This window comes from Lissotriton vulgaris, unplaced genomic scaffold (assembly GCF_964263255.1).
Source record: "Lissotriton vulgaris unplaced genomic scaffold, aLisVul1.2 SCAFFOLD_2997, whole genome shotgun sequence".
Classification (NCBI taxonomy): domain Eukaryota; kingdom Metazoa; phylum Chordata; class Amphibia; order Caudata; family Salamandridae; genus Lissotriton; species Lissotriton vulgaris.
The window spans coordinates 245,009-261,150 of NW_028247112.1; the positions used below are offsets into that span (position 1 = coordinate 245,009).

At 46.0% G+C, this 16,142-nt stretch overlaps 1 protein-coding gene across 1 annotated transcript in view; it reads right to left on the bottom strand.

The window, feature by feature from the left end:
* Window positions 1-2,599, bottom strand: part of LOC147665632 (large ribosomal subunit protein uL2m-like) — a 30,244-nt gene extending 27,645 nt beyond the window's left edge. The window contains exon 1 of the mRNA XM_086949633.1: window positions 2,492-2,599. Within this exon, the coding sequence (XP_086805759.1) occupies window positions 2,492-2,593 (102 nt within the window). The 5' untranslated portion in view covers window positions 2,594-2,599. The remainder of the gene's footprint in view (window positions 1-2,491) is intronic.
* Between the last annotated feature and the right edge of the window lie 13,543 nt (window positions 2,600-16,142).

Sequence of the window (16,142 nt, forward strand, 5' to 3'; positions counted from 1 at the left end):
AGCAATGTAGGGGGAACTCTTAGGCAACAAAAGTGCTCAAGGTGAGCAAGACTTCTCCCTTCCTTCAAATGTTAAATATGGAATATGCATAACCCATGGGGCAGAGCAATGAAAAGCTTGCGGTGGGGTTAAAAAAAGCACAAAGATTGGCTCTACACTATGATCAAGATGGAAAAGTTAGTGGCAGCCCAATCCTTTCCAGGCCACCACGCCGGCTCTCCCACACCCAACAACGCAGCTGCCGACCAAGGTATGGACTAGATACAGCCCTGCTGGGCCTCTGGAGAGGTCTTGGAGTTGATAATGAACAACATGTGTTTCTGGGCCTTTGGATCTCCTGGCTGTTGTCAAACAGTGGACCGCTCTGTTCTTCGTGGTATAGTAAACCATGGTTTCTAGCGCATCGGTGAACACTTTAGCGTTGTTTACCTCATTCTTTTCTAACAAGGAACAACTGGGCCCCTACAGACTAACACCAATGTAAATCATGCATGGAGTCCATACAGGTACCCCGATGACTCTGACAGTAATGTCCACCTGGCCCAGCCATTTGAGATACCTAGTAAACTCAAAGTTGGGATACAGCCATTAGCCAACACCACGCAGGGACACATTATAATAACATCATATCTTGAAGTCTTGAAGAAACTACAGGAAGGTCTGATCGCACCAAGGACTGGGCAGCATCCAGCTGTAGAAAGTTAAGAGTCCGAAGACTCAGATCTCCTTTTGTGGACAAAGTGCACGGCCACTGTTTTAAAATATCATCATGACCAAGACTTAGTGGGGGAAATACTCAGTCCTGACTCCTAAGTCGAACATTTGGGGTTTTAATTAACTCAAATATTACTCCCAATGATAAAAACTAGAATCTCAGCAAACCAAAAAACACAAAGGCTGCTTTTTGGAACTTAAAAACTGCACAACATCTGGCCTTCGCTCGCCACCATCGGAGGATTAATAGGAGTAGCAAAACATTATACACAGGTTTACCAACCAAAGTAGCCAGCAGATGTCAACTAGTACAAAATACTGCAGACAGACAGACATGCGGTTTGATGAAAAAAGATCACCAGAAAGATACTCCCTACACTGGATGCCTGTAAACTTCTCCACACTCTGCTGCCTGCATAGTCTGGTCCCAACGTACATGATGGATGTACTAGCCCTATATAGACAAGCTCACTGGTTTAGGAGTTCCAGGAGTTTTGTTGGTAGAGCTTCCTCATAAGCTCTCCTCCAGTTGGTTCTCAGTTTTAGGAGAAAAAGCAAGAACAGGCTTCCCAATAGCAAACTGTGAGAATTTTTTTTAGAAAGATTTAAACAATTAAAAAATGCATCCATTTTAAACATTGCCCAATTCGACCTCGTGCTGCATTGGGCCACAGTTAGAATGTTTAGATCAAAAAGTTGAGGGAGAAAGAAGCAGAAGTACAGTCTTTAGGCCTACAACTTAAATATGCATTTAATTTGCATCATGGTGTGGAGAAATGTAGGACAGGGGTTTAGGCTGGGCTTTAAACCGTCCTGCGCAGTGCTTCTGCATGCATCTCTCCCCAACCAGGGGGTTTAAAGCAAAAGAAATGCATATTTAAGTTATAGGCATAAAGACTGTACCTATAACCATGTTCTGTCTAGAGCAAAGTGTGCTCACTGACGAAGATGGGTGAGTGCTTCCACTCAATTATAACACACTATCTGGGAAGCCCTGAAGTATACGGCCTCTAAATATATTCCTTTGTTCCTGACGAAGGCCATAGACCCGTAGGGGCTGTTCCAAGCCGAAACATATCGACCCAACCACTAGGTGTCGTGGACCAGTGACTAGTTCACTAAACATCGCTTTGTTTTTAGATTTATCTCTACCCTACTCTTTTCCCCCCAATAAAGATACACCTCAAGGATAGGAGATCATTTTAATCCACTCACTACTGTCAACCTCCAGACAGTCTCCTTCCTGGTGGAGGTTTTGATGTCACTTGTAGAACGGGACACTCAAGTGAAAGACCCGATGAGGATGCTATCCACCAAACCACACTAAGCAGAGATCACATACAAAGCAGTCTGTGAACGTGTGATTGTGATTCTTCCCAATCCATGAGGTCTTGTGACCAACTAGGTGCGGTCCGTGAATGTATTTCAGAATGCCACAGGTGCTTAACCTCACGGACTTGCTTTTAAAGATGACACTGGGCATGTTAAGGTCAAAATGAACAACTGATAGTTGGTTTGCTTCATCAATTGAGGCAATACCCGGGACTGCTTTAATTTTCAGTGCTGGAGACTCGTGTCAGCCCTTTCTGCAGGCAGCTTTTGAAATCAGATAATCGGGCTGCACGGGCTACATTTTGGACTATATTAAATTCCCATCACATTTTATATCTGCTGCACTCATGTCAGCTGAGAAGCTTTCACTTGAAGCTGAGCTGGTGTTCACTAAGTTTCCTAGCGTGTGAAGACAAGGAGAGAAGAGAGAGTAAGGGTCTCTTACCTGTGAGAAGATCGGAGGAGCAGATCCCAGCGCTGAACAGGAGGAGAGTGCAGGAGTTAAGCGCAGGCACCTTAAGGCACGGCTCAGCCCAGACAGGGCCATTCTTAACTGCAGTGAAGAAAAAAACACCCACTCAGAAACACAGCAACTGAGAAATTGAACTAATCACAGCAGTCCCTGGAAAGTGCACCAACCAACCCCGTCAAATCACCCAAGAACCTCCTGTTTACCTATGTAGGACACACCTTTAAAATTTATTTATTTATTTTCGAGATTTTTATTGCGCATACGAGTACCCTGGGGTGTCTCGGCGCATGAAGAGCTAATAGAGATCAGTCATCAATTTACTGGTTAAACAACCACGTTTTTAAGAGCCTGCGGAAACTCATCAGGTTAGGGGCAGTTTTAATCGCCAGTGGCAACAGATTCCAAAGTTTCGGAGTAGCCACCAGAAAGCGCCTATCTCCCCAGGTGGCAGTTCTCGTGCGCGGTACTGAAAGGAGACAGGTATTAGCAGATCTAAGTTGCCTCTTGGGGGTATACAGCTGAAAGGCTTCTGTGAGAAACCTGGGTCCGACGCCATTCACTGCCTTATAGGCAATACAGAGGGCCTTAAATTTAATTTGGCTCTCTACTCTCAGCCAGTGAAGGTGACGAATGGCGGGAGTGGTAGGCTGGCGGCGGGGGATATCAAGAAGAATCCTTGCAGCCGCATTCTGAATAGACTGTAGCTTCGTTAAGACGCGCTTCTGAGTGTTTAAGAAGAGGGCGTTCCCGTAGTCTATTTTTGAGAATACTAAAGTGGAGACCAAAGTCTTCCCAGCTGAAATAGGGAGGTAAGGCAGTAACTTCTTGATTTTTTTTAAGATAAAGAATGCTGATGACACAACCTTGTTGACGTGAAGGCTAAATGATAGTTTACTGTCAAAAATAACTCCCAGGTTTCTGGCCTTTTCTACCGGGACAGGAGGAGGGCCCAGCTGTGCAGGCCACCAGATAGTAGACCATTCCGGGGAAAGCCTGCCGAAGGTCATGATCTCGGTCTTGTCAGAGTTAAGCCTCAGACAGTTAGAGGCCATCCAAGTACTGACCGCGAGCATGGCTTTTTGGAAGTTGGCTGCCACCACTGGGCCGTCTCTATGGATTGCCAGAACCAGCTGGGTATCATCTGCGCAAGATGTAAGCCGTACCCCATGGGCCTTTATTACCCTCGCTAAGTCCGCTACGTAGATGTTAAATAACGTGGGACTTAGCGAGGAGCCCTGTGGGACTCCACAAGGGAGTGCAGAGAAAGGGGAGTAGAAATCACGCAGCCTCACTGTCTGGGTGCCGTTTTCCAGGAAAGATGAGATAAGATCCCTGGCCATACCGTTTATCCCCAGGGCTGTGACACGGTCGACCAAAATAGCATGGTCGACCGTGTCAAAGGCTGCAGACAAGTCCAGAAGGATCAGGACGGCCGCACCTCCCTGATCCATAATAGCTCTGATCTCGTCTGAGGCCTTTATTAAGGCGGTCTCCGTTCCATGCCCTTTCCTGAAACCAAACTGCGTTTCGTCGAGAAGTTGGCGAGTATCGACGAACTCTGAGAGTTGCTTATTCATCAGAGATTCGCATATTTTGGCAGGAAAGGGGAGACACACAATGGGTCTATAGCTGGCCACAGCTGTAGGATCCAAGGAGGGTTTTTTCAAAAGAGGTTTAATCACAGCCTTCTTCCATGACCTAGGATATTGACCGGTCTGAAATACAGTATTGCAGATTTCCATGAGTGGCCGTGAGATCACTTCCGTAAGATTTGCCATCACAGATGGAGGACAAGGGTCCAAGGGGGAACCAGACTTAATGGTGGAAATGAGTCTGCTAATATGGTCTTGCGTGATGGGAGCTTGGCCAATAAATCTGGCAGCTACCTGTTATAAAGCTGGGCATGCACTATCTGGACCAAGTAAATATACATAGAGAATGTACCGCTAAGCACACACAAACCATAATGTTCAGCTTGAAGCATGAGTTGAAAAAAGGCACCATGTTGAATGGATAGTCACCAAGTTTACAAGCAATTCAAAAGATGACATAATCAGAATGTTAAATCAGATAAGATTCTGATGTTTTGCACCTGGAAATGGCTCAGCAAACCTATATACTCCTTCAAGGGTTACCAACAAGCCCTTTGAAGGGAAATTTTAAAAGAGACAAAAGCTTCATGATGGAAATAAGGATCCTTGCTCCTGATCTGGTCAACAACCAGACACTTGCCAAGAGTTGCAGGTGGGATGAAGAATTCGCCATTTTCTTCTTCTTCAAGGAACCCACTTCAGACTGTTGGGTTCTAACACAGGAGAGGATACAAGGCAAAACTTGATTCTCTGGTATCTTCAGAAATATTGGTCACAGAAGTCCCTGTTAGAAGAAGTAGTGGTTCCATTCACGACTAAATCAAACAACTCCCTCCAGTGGAGTTTGTGCCTAGAGAACATGTCAAAAGGAACTAGGAACACAGGCTGTTTGCAGAAAGGTTCTGGTTTAAGTGGGTGGTAACATCTGCAAGAGCTCAGCAGTGGAGGGAGAGCACAGGGCAGCAACACAGTCAGGGGTAGGCTACCCCGAGAAAAAAAAACTAATATAAAGGACTGAAAGGCAAAGTGGGGTGAGAGACAGCGATGACCGTCTACAGCCCCAGTCCTAGGCCTTTCAACATTGGCGTGTTCCATCTATGCTTCGCCACATACGCATCTAATGTTTGACTGCCTTCTCATGCTCTGGCAAGAGGTTTGCAAAAGAGGTAGTTGGAAATTTAGCGGCATGGAGGAGCCACGCATCGTGCAGTACTCATTTCGGTCTTCTGACAGTTACTCGTGCTAGCACATATCTAGCATGTGTGGTCTGATGGTTGTCACTGCGCTCCTATAGGAAGTCTACTGTTCAGGACAGAGTTACAAAGTTTCGAGAAGGGATAGTTGTTTTACACTTGCTTCCCAGGCGTTCATTCTGTATTTACTTGGATCGCCAGATAACCCTCGTTCCTTAAGTGTTTTTTTTTTTTTTGATGGCCACTGAATTGCCAAAAAGTCCGGATTTTACGGAGGTAAACTTTGGACACAATGCTAAAGTGAGTCTTAAAGAAAGATTGTATTGTATTGCATTTGCATTTGTATAGTGCTTACTACCCCAGACGAGGCGTCAAATTGCTTTTTCAGACAGACAGTTAAAAAGCAGTCTGTACGCAAGATCTAATTAGGCTGTATCCAACATTAGAGGTGGGCTAACCAAAAGAGAACAAGCATTTGCAATGCAATCGGTCTCGCCTCTGGGACCTTATAAGAATTTACCTATGCTGGATATTACCTCACATTACTGTGTATTCTCTGTTGTGTGCAGTGACCACTGCACGGATAAGAGGTCTTAGCCCTCTACGGGAGTTCACATTACAGCCTCTCACTGTCAGTCTGTTGTTCCTTCGGGAAACTTCCAGATAACTCAAGAAAGACCCGCAGATTGTAGACGGACTACAGAGTGAACTGCAACATCTAGGCTGATTGCAGTAGGGACATGGCTGCTTCTTGGCTTTGCAGCGCCTTTATGCTGCCACTCTGCAACAAGAGCTGCAGTTTTTAAGCCCCCTCCTCCCCCTGCAGCAGGAGAGGCATCCATTATACTGTATGCAGCCGTTACGTGAAGCAAGAACTGCAGCGTCTATCCTAAGTGCTGTGTGACCTGCTGCCACTGACTGTTCTAGACGGTTCTAGGACAAGCTCTAGAGCGGCTGTTACAGAAAACTCATATTCGAGCCCAGCTAGAGTAGATCTTTAATGTTTCGCATTCACTACAGATGCTGCATTTCCCGAAGTTGAGCATGCATGCGCGAGCCTGCTGCAGAACGCCTCTGGACACAATACCTGGAGGTGCGCAGCTGCCTTCAGGTTCTCGACTAACTGCATTAATACTGTGGTTGTGGATGCCGACTCTGTAATAATTTTTCAGCAGGGGGCGAAAGTGCTGGACTAAATGTTGGTAGGTCTGCCCCGGACTGTTAAAGGCCTTTGCCGTTAGCGGTCTCTGCACTTCACGCCATCTGAAAGGGGCTATCAGCTTTGCAAAAATGCAATTTCTGTCTCACATACCATCCCACTCCACTTACCACCCACGCCACCTTTCAGGATAGGCAGTGGCCACTCTCTCCCGTCCGTTACACGGTCGCAGCCGTGACAGGAACAGAGTATGCAGGCACTCAATATTGCTATATGAATTATTTTCACAAATGCTTAAATCTGCTGCAACGTCTTATGGAATGACATATGCCCTATACAGCGTTTTGGGTTTGTGTTTCATACCTACCACTACCCGCGCACAAAGTGTTTTACCCTGCCTCCCCAGCGTACACAATGCGCTGTAACAGAAAAGGCAATATATTAACTGCACCATGCAAGGTGGGCTTGGATGATGTATTGGTCTTGTAAAGTCCTGTCCTCCATGCAGTTCCACGAGGTACGCTGAGGGTACCTCTACGCGCCATGCTTGTGATAGGTTGCAGTTAATGTGACGCAGCTCCAGAGTCCTTGAGGAACGGGTACTGCGCTGCCCTCCTGCAGCTGTTGTAGATACTCTGCACGCCCTTCCCAGCTGCAGGTCGCTCAGCTCACAGACTCTGCGAGACCCATGCACAGCAGCTCTATGCGCTTCACACCTTCTGCACTTGGCCTGACAGACCACTGGGTTTTACATGATTTTATGTACTTCTTTGTTAGAGGTTTAGACTCGTTCCCATTTGTTTGGGCACTGTACTCCGATGGCAGCCAGTGCATATGGCGATGCAGTTCTCAAGAGCACATCTTGGCCACACACAAGTTAGGTGCCGCGGGGAGCCCGTGTTTAAGTAGCTTTGCCTCCATGTCTTTCCTATTGTTTCCCAATGAAGAAAACGCACATTTTATAAAATTATATCGACGACGTTTCACAGCAGCAATTATTCCGTTCTTAGACGAACTAAATGGGACGGTTTAAGGTGAATGAGGCTCACGAAGAGGATGTCTTTTGCCCAGGATCACACAAGCTTCCACTTAGGGAATCCACAAACATAGCGCAGTTCTTCAGAATTCGGAGGGGACGAGGCACGTACTAGGACACATCTTCATGTCACGTGCACATGAACTTTCATTCTGCTAAAAAAAAAAAACACAAAAAAAACACAGATGGCTTTATGAGTGCATGGTGCAGGCCGTTCCCTTCACTTGACACCTTAATGGGAGGAAGTGTGCCATAGTTTGCTGTCCCTTCACGCACCTGATGTGTTCCCCTGTCTTCGGAATACTTCTCACATCTGTGTCGGATGTCTAAGCCTATATGTATTTTCACGGCAGCTTTACGGCTATCATAATGCAATATAAAACACATTTGCGGGTTTAGATAACTGCCTGTGGGAGCGGTTTCCTTTTCACCACTGCTTGTGTCTTTGTGCAAGGGAGGGGCTCTGAAAATCTGTCGCAGCACTAAGCTATGAGTATTATTTTGCCACGTCGTGGTCGCAGGTGACCTGTATTCTTATTAACTAAAATGCACACAGGACTCTTACACGAGCGCAGGCATGTACGATAACTCTACTCGCCTCCTAACATGCATTTATGAGCCTGACAGTGCCTGTATATTATTTTACAGTTTTATATAGTGCAAACTTGGCCCAAGGTATCACAGCATGCTTGTTGTCCTCACTAATTTTATGGGTAGAATTGTTTGAGGAGAGTAAAGGCACAAGCAATTGCGTTTCAAAGAAGCAGCTGCGGACGTCCCAGTGGCTTTAGAAGAGAAAGCAGGCATTGCATGCTAAATGTAAGCAGAGTACGTCGTGCCTGCAGTAAGAGAAGCTCAATAAAGACAAGCAAACAAATCCCCCCCGGCCCTCACTTACCACATGTCGTCTACCTCCAGCCCCCAAGCCCGTTGGTACCATGCTGCAGTAAATGGACCACAGAAACGCTGGAGCACGCACACCGCAAGTCGGCCTGGAGCGTGCCTCGGAAGAGATGCGGGAGGACAGGAACGTGACGCCGTGAGCGTGCACGTTGGCGTTCCCGCGCGTTCACAGACCGGTGTCTGCTCGTGCACCGCTCTGTGCCACCTGGGAGGCCTTCACAACGACAATAAGGCTCGCCAGCGGCAGCACGCTTCGTGCTGCAACGCAGGCGTGCCCAAATAATTATCACAGCATGCCGAGAGGCGCCCGCGCTGCTGGAGCCCTCAACTGCGCATTAATTATAGTGGAGTGCTCCAGCAGCCTGGGGCGCCTGTTGACATGCTGTGATAAGTGGGGTCTCATGCTGTGATAATTGTTACTTGGGCGCCTGACGTGCACCGCATTAATTAACGCGCACAAGCCGATCTACTGTGAAGCGCGTTCACAGACCTGAATCAGCTCGTGCCCATACTAGAATCGGCTCGTGCACAGGTCTGTCTCCAGGTCTGTCTCCCTTGAAGGCAAACACGGCAGCTATAAGTCTCGTTGGCGGCAGCGTTCGCGCTGCAACGCCAGCGAGACCTAAAAAAAAGGGTGTTCCCTCGTAGCACTGTGCAGCTGGAAACCTATGGTATATTTAGCACTACCCTCATTATTTCAAAGTCAGAAATTATGAATTAGCTCTAGTTTTCCAATGCAGTGAGGTGGTCAGAGCAGAAGGGCAGCCTAGCCCCAGAAGCACAATCGGGGTGTGCAAACCCGAAGAAAGAAAAACACATGACTGACAGAGGAATCAACTTCCCTATTGGAGTGCGCCTGTTTTTTTGTAATCTGTTTTGCCTCACTGGTGGGAAGTGAAAGATAATAGGTGTAAAACATGTTTCTGCACCACATGCATGATAGCACATACAGTTATAAACTTTCACAATTGCTAGTAGAACATCATAACGACTGTCAAGAAACCCACTGTCATAATGTTCACGGTCATAGACCCCCAGGTACATTCACGAACAGTAGTTTGGTTTCTGGGACTTGCAGTTTTACTTTTCCAGCTGTATGAACTAGATGATGTGTTGTAGGATAACGTTCAAGGACCAGTGGGCATACTACTTTTTGGGGTGGGAATGCGCCTGCTTATACCTTAAATGGATTAAGTACTTTGTCTGTATTAAAAAAGCTACAGTGGGTATGTGTACATTATGGGGGAGTAGCTCTTAAACTGGGTGTGGGTGTAAACCAGCGGTTCTCTTACTACTTTAAAGCATGCACCTCTTATAGAATCATGAATTGCTGGACAGCCTTTTTAGGTCTCACCTATGCTGCACGCATGCGTTGCATAGGAGACCTTTAGCCCTCGTGCAGCATACGCCTTGAGGGAGTGCGCAGCGACGTGCCACAAGCACGAGTATGTGCTTTGAAAAAGAGCACACTGTGCGATCACCTTCCCAGCCGCGTGGTCCCGTCACTTTCACGGCCGCACGTCCAATGCTTGTTCTTGCTTACTTTTCTGCAGACCGTCTCTGTCTCTTTTAAATGCACTCTAGAAGAGTGCATGTGTCTGCTGTCTGTAGGAGGCTTAATTGGTTAGTCCAGATGTCTTTCATTTGTTTATTTTTCACTTCATGTCAAAACCACCTCTGTAACGGGGCACTACCAAGCCCCATTCCCGATTTATCACGGTTCATAGTTTAGTCTTTTTACACGAGGAAACATTCCCTATGCAATCAGTGTCCCTTACGAACATCAGCTGTAACTTCAAAACTAAACAAGTTCACGCATCTGAGATGGAGCATGAAAGCAAGTGTTCACCTCTGATGCTTATGTATAGGTTTGTTCTATTAAACAAGTCATTAAACAAGACCTTGCAGGTTGCTCCCCTTCCCTCTGCTATCTCAGACTCCCCTGGTTTCGTTCTGCTCTCTCCTCACAGCTCGCTCTCCTCCCCCCCCCCCTGCTATCTTAGGCTCCCCTGGTCCTGGGGCAGCCCCTCTCCCCTGCCTTTGGAATCTCATTCTTGTGCGATCTGTTCAGTTTCTGTGGACGCCCATGGATGAGGATGTATCCTGAGTAAGTTGGTTACATTCGTTTTGATAGGGACACATGTTGGGGGAAGAAAGTATTATTCTAGAAGTTTTCTTTTACTTCTTGTTCAGCCCGTCCCATCCTCCTGCTTGCGTTTCAAGGTCTCCTCTGTGCGCCACCATTGTCCAAGTTAACTTTGCTCCCACCCCCTCCCGTTGTCTGTGTGCACCACCTCCCTTGCCCCCCCTCTCCTCGCCATTTTCTGAGCGTGTGGTGTTATATATGATGTGGAGCCCTACACCAATACTGCATGCTGCACCCGCACCAGGGCAATAAGCACACCGACTTTCATTGCCCATCGGCTTCCATACACCTCACTCTTCCAAAGAAAATCATCTGTGATCGGCACAAACTTTTAAGAATGGCTGAAATGCAGCATGAATTTGAAGAGTCTAAGATTAATCCCGGCATCCCTGCTTCACTAATGTGTGTGATCCTGGGCAAAATCTTTTTCACCAAGCCGCCTTTGTGTACATCACATATGACAGCACCTTCAAATGTGTGAGTTCGGGGTGTTCGCTGTTTGATTCCCTCCTAAGGCACTAACAGCATTGTCATCAAGGCAGGAACGTTTCTCAGTTAATGTTTAAAAAAATACTTCTCAACGCAGACGTAATCTGATGTACTATTCTGAAAAGCTTCTGCATTTAGAAATATTTTTTGTTAACTTGAAAAGACATTTTAGCCTGTTTTTTGGAGTGATTAACATGCGGAATATTGTCACAGGCTGGGCTCTTACACAAAGACTGGGAGGCGGAGCGGACGTTTGCCTCGGCTCTCCCTGTTAATTTGTGGACTCGCCTACCTCCTAGATGCCACACTAGTTTGTGGCCAAGCAAAGCACTAGCTGGTTTCCAGCTGAATTACTATATGGGGTTTTGTGAGCCAAAATAGAGCCCTGCCAGCTGCTACATTACCGCCTTCCTATTTTAGCCAGGGCGAAGTATTGCTATTTTAAGACAAAGCACTAGAAGTTGAAGTTGAGCACACAATCTAAAGTGTTTTTTTTTCTGCATCCGAGCTTGTAGTGTAGTTCCTATTTTCCCTATAGGCTCTGCGCATTGGAATAACATAAACAGCAGTGTAGACGTAGGACTGAGGTCATCTAGGTCTCTACTGACTATGTTAGACTTAATTTAGGTTTGCGCCAGCTAGCTCAGAGGTCACTGGAAACTTTCTTGACTGAATAGGAAGGGATCAGCTCCCCTGGCTCAGACAAGACGGGATTCAGCTTCCGACAACCGCATAAACATGACAACTTTGCTCCCTCAGAATAAGAGTCAATCTCTAGAGTCGTGAAAACAATAGAAAGCTATTTCACTCAGTCAGATGTGCGTTCTTAGTTTCACCAGAGTGCAGAGAAGAGAGAGACGGGCGTTTTCAATAAAAGGTATTATTTATTGAGCAGTCTTCCTTCTCATGCAAGAGAAATGAATTGCCACAATTGCAATACTTAATATAAAGTAAAGTACGTACAGTAAAAGGAGTATTATAAAATAATACTGTAAAAGCATTGATATGGTTTCTTAGCCATAAGACACTTTAAAATGGATAAAATATATACATACATATATATATAGGCTAATGTCCTCAACTGGTGCTTCTAAACTACGCCTACCCCGGTGTACCTGACCTAAGCCTAATACGTGGGAAGGAGTAAGTAAGTAGCAGTTTAAGTTAAGTAGGTTTGTTGCCAAGGATCTGTTCAAGAATTCTCTCTAAGGGTTTAGTCAGCACTGTACCTTGGGAATAGAATGTTGGAGGTCTGGTATCTCCCTCTCAGGACTCGATATCCCAGTCACCCGCAAGGGTAGGCTGGAAACGCCGGAGCTGGATTTTCTCGGCATGAGAAAAGACAGCGTCTTTCTCAGCGCGTCAAAGAGGCAGCGTCCGTGGGCTTCTCGCGTCTGCTGGGCTCTCGGAAAGTAGATTAGCTGCTCTGCTCCAAAACCACCACCGTGTGTTTGCTTAAGGCAACGTTGGTATATTTATACCTGAAATGTGCCGAGTTTGACGTAAGGTTTGGACATAAGACGTCAATAAAGATGTCACTAAGAACTGGCAGTTCTTACAGTGCTCGCAGAAGTTCTATTACAAATCAAAACAAAGCAAGTGGGGATTTCCCAGGTTGCTGGAGGTTTGGTGTGTCGAAAGAACTCGGTGTGCTCTCTAGGAATCCAAGGAAGTAGCTTTTGCTGTGCCTTGGACTGCAAGGGCGATCTACTGAAATATGGATCTGATTCTTATGCCATTATAGGGATATTATTGATTATAGCCGTACAGGGGTATAAAAGTCACAATATTGAATCGGGTTCCTAGATAAAACACATCAAGCTGAGCTGCAACACACAATTAATGGCTGTTTTCCTAAGGGTTGCAATGCAGATGTCATGGCTGCTGCTACAACACCACCCGATTTAATTTAAGAGGATGCATGCTTTTATTCGTTGTACTCTTACACAGGCCTCCTACTGGACAGTTCAGTTCAGTGGCGACGAAAAAGGCCATTGCTGGCTTTCTGTGAAGAGTTTCTGTATATAGGAGATTGGCAGGAAACAATGTTCCGTTTTTATTGAAGGTGCATCAGGTTAAAACACGTTATAAAGAAAATGCTAAGTCAAGCCTTACACAAGTTTAAGCCGATCGCTGTTCGACATCCTCTTTTAAATAGTATTGTAATGGTTGAAAGGTTTTCTAGAGATGTATTTTTTATATTATTTCCAGCACTTTTCCATATATATCTAAACATTTTTTATAGTAAAGCGCATGTAGCGGTCTTTCTAGCAAGCAACAGCAGCCCATTCTTTACACCAAGAAGTGAAAAAATAACAATATTGGTATTCCTGCTCCAAGCTCTTCTGTAACAGGCTTGTAAATCATGTTCCTATCCGAGAGGCCTGTTTACTTTCATTCTCTGACTTCAAAACGAGACTTGTGTGCAAGCTTTTGTGCCATTTGAACAGCAGACCCTTAAATGGCAATACTTTTTTAAATGTCTTTAAAAGTTTAAAGGCAATTACAAGTTTATAAAAAATAAATAATTAAATAATAAAATATGCATTTTTGCTAGTGGCAACTCTTCAATACCTGATGGCACAGCACCCAGGATAATGTGCTGCATGGTTAAACACTTACAAGGTCTGAAAGGCGAGACCCATTGGCTATGCCAATGTTTGTTGTACAGATGAACTGGTACACGATGTGCCAAACTATGGTTAATTTGTGTTTATTGGGTACTTGAGAAACATTTGAATGAACGGCACAATCTAAAACCACACTGTATTGCGTGTGCATTGGAAACATGTTGAACGAAATGCTGATCCCTTGTTGAAGATAGTAAAACCACGGTGGGAATTTATCTGGTTTGGGGTGCTTGCTCACAGTGGTTATACTGCTCACTCATCAGCATCTCTGAGGCCTGCAAGATGGAGGGAGGAAACTCCTTCAGGAACCCCTGAAACCCCATATTGTAAACAAGAAAACTCCAACAAACAGTAAATCCGGAGAAAAGGAAGAGAGCATTATTCTCTCCGTTTTTAATGAATGTTAGTTCAATGTCAAGCCCTTTCGACTCGGAAACAGTTTGCTATTTTTATTTTAACCGTAAAACCCAGACCAAGGAAGACAAATGCTTTGTTTTACCGGAGTTTGACTAGCAAATTATGTAACACAAGGATACATTCGTTTTTTTTTGGTATGCTCGGGAGATTAGGTAATTTACCCAGAATCACAGGATATTGAGCCTACTAAAGGATCCATCAACTCCTGATTACGGTTACTAAAGGACTTGTAATGCAGTCTGTTCTCTAGGAACGTTTACCTTGCCATCAAGTCCAATGGAACAGTATTTGAAATGTGCGGCAGTGGCCGACTCGGAAACAGTTTGCTATTTTTATTTTAACCGTAAAACCCAGACCAAGGAAGACAAATGCTTTGTTTTACCGGAGTTTGATTAGATGAACTTCGATAAAAAAAAGTAGTGGGATGAGCTGTTTGTTGACCGTTGTGTCATTCTCAAGGAGCTTTATGTGCTCTTTGCGATGGGGGGGCAGGGGGAGGATTTCAGTCAGGAGGCAGCAAAGTGGGAATGCACTGGGAAACACATGCACTTTCATAGAGTGCTCAACATAAAAGAACAAGCATTAAAAATGCAATAGGTCTCGCCTTTAATTAGCAAATGGCTTTAACGTAATAAAAGGTGAGACCTATTGCATTTTCAATGCAGATTTATATAGCGCGAACTCGACCCGAAGGTATTGGAGCACATTACACAAGCACCAGTTACCTTACACAAGGACACGTTCAGGCACGGGGAGATTAAGTGATTTGCCCAGAATTACAGGATGTGGACCTTGGTTTCCAGCTCCAAAGTCAGCAATCTAACCGTCAGACAACATCCTCTCCCAACTGCTTATACCTACTGAGGGTATAATGAGTGCTAAAATATATGAAGAGAAACACTCATTCAAACAAGCATTTGCAATACAATAGGTCTCGCATTAGGAAAGTTAGAACTATTGGTCTTGTAAATAACACATTTTTAGGTTTCACCTATTATCATTCGCTTGCAAATGTAATAGGCGAGAATTCAAGTGCTCCATCGACTCGTCAAACCACTGCGGTTTTTTCACAGTGCATGTGAGTCACATGACCACAAAAGCGGGTCACGTGACCACACAAGCACGCGCATCTCCCTAATCCGCCTGCCACAATTCTCCTCCCCTCGCTCGCATTCCCGCCCCCCACCAGGCTCTCCCGCCCCCATCCGGCTTCCCTCCGCGCATCTCCCTAATCCGCCTGCCACACTTCTCCTCCCCTCGCTCGCATTCCCGCCCCCCCACCAGGCTCTCCCGCCCCCATCCGCCTTCCCTCCGGCCATTTGCCAGCATTGCGAGGCCATTTGCCTTCCCTCCGCGCATCTCCCTAATCCGCCTGCCACACTTCTCCTCCCCTCGCTCGCATTCCTGCCCCCCACCAGGCTCTCCCGCCCCCATCCGGCTTCCCTCCGGCCATTTGCCAGCATTACGAGGCCATTTGCAAGGAGCTCTCCCCCGCCCGCAGCTTGACAATGTAAACTCCTATCGCTACAATACGTATCAGTTTGCAGTTAGTAATCTCTCTTAAACTGCCTATGCACTCCCACCCACACAGAAATAGTACTGCGACTTCCTCATTTCTATCTATGTTTGCATCTATTTCTCACTAGAGCTAGGGGTTGCACACGCTTCCCCTGGCACAGTCGTACTCCGTTAACATATTGGATTCTACGCATGCCCGCCCAGTGAAGCCCACCCTCTCGCAGATGCGGGACTGCACACATGGACCTTGGAATGCCAGGGAGTGCACACGCGCCTTTTACGCTGAATAAGAAAGCCGCTGCACGGCTCGCCTACCCCGCCTGCCCCGAGTGGAATCCCTTTCTGAAAAAAAAAATGCACCATAGAAACATTAACCCTGACAACACCTTGCAAGAGGCTGACATGCGGAGAAAACGCTGCAATCGGCCGCCCATCGCTCTCTACCTGTCAGACACACCATAGCCTTGGAGCCACGAGAGGCACTTGGAAAAGGGCTGGTCGAATACGATGGCTCCTGCTGTAGGTTTGTTTTTTTGTTGCA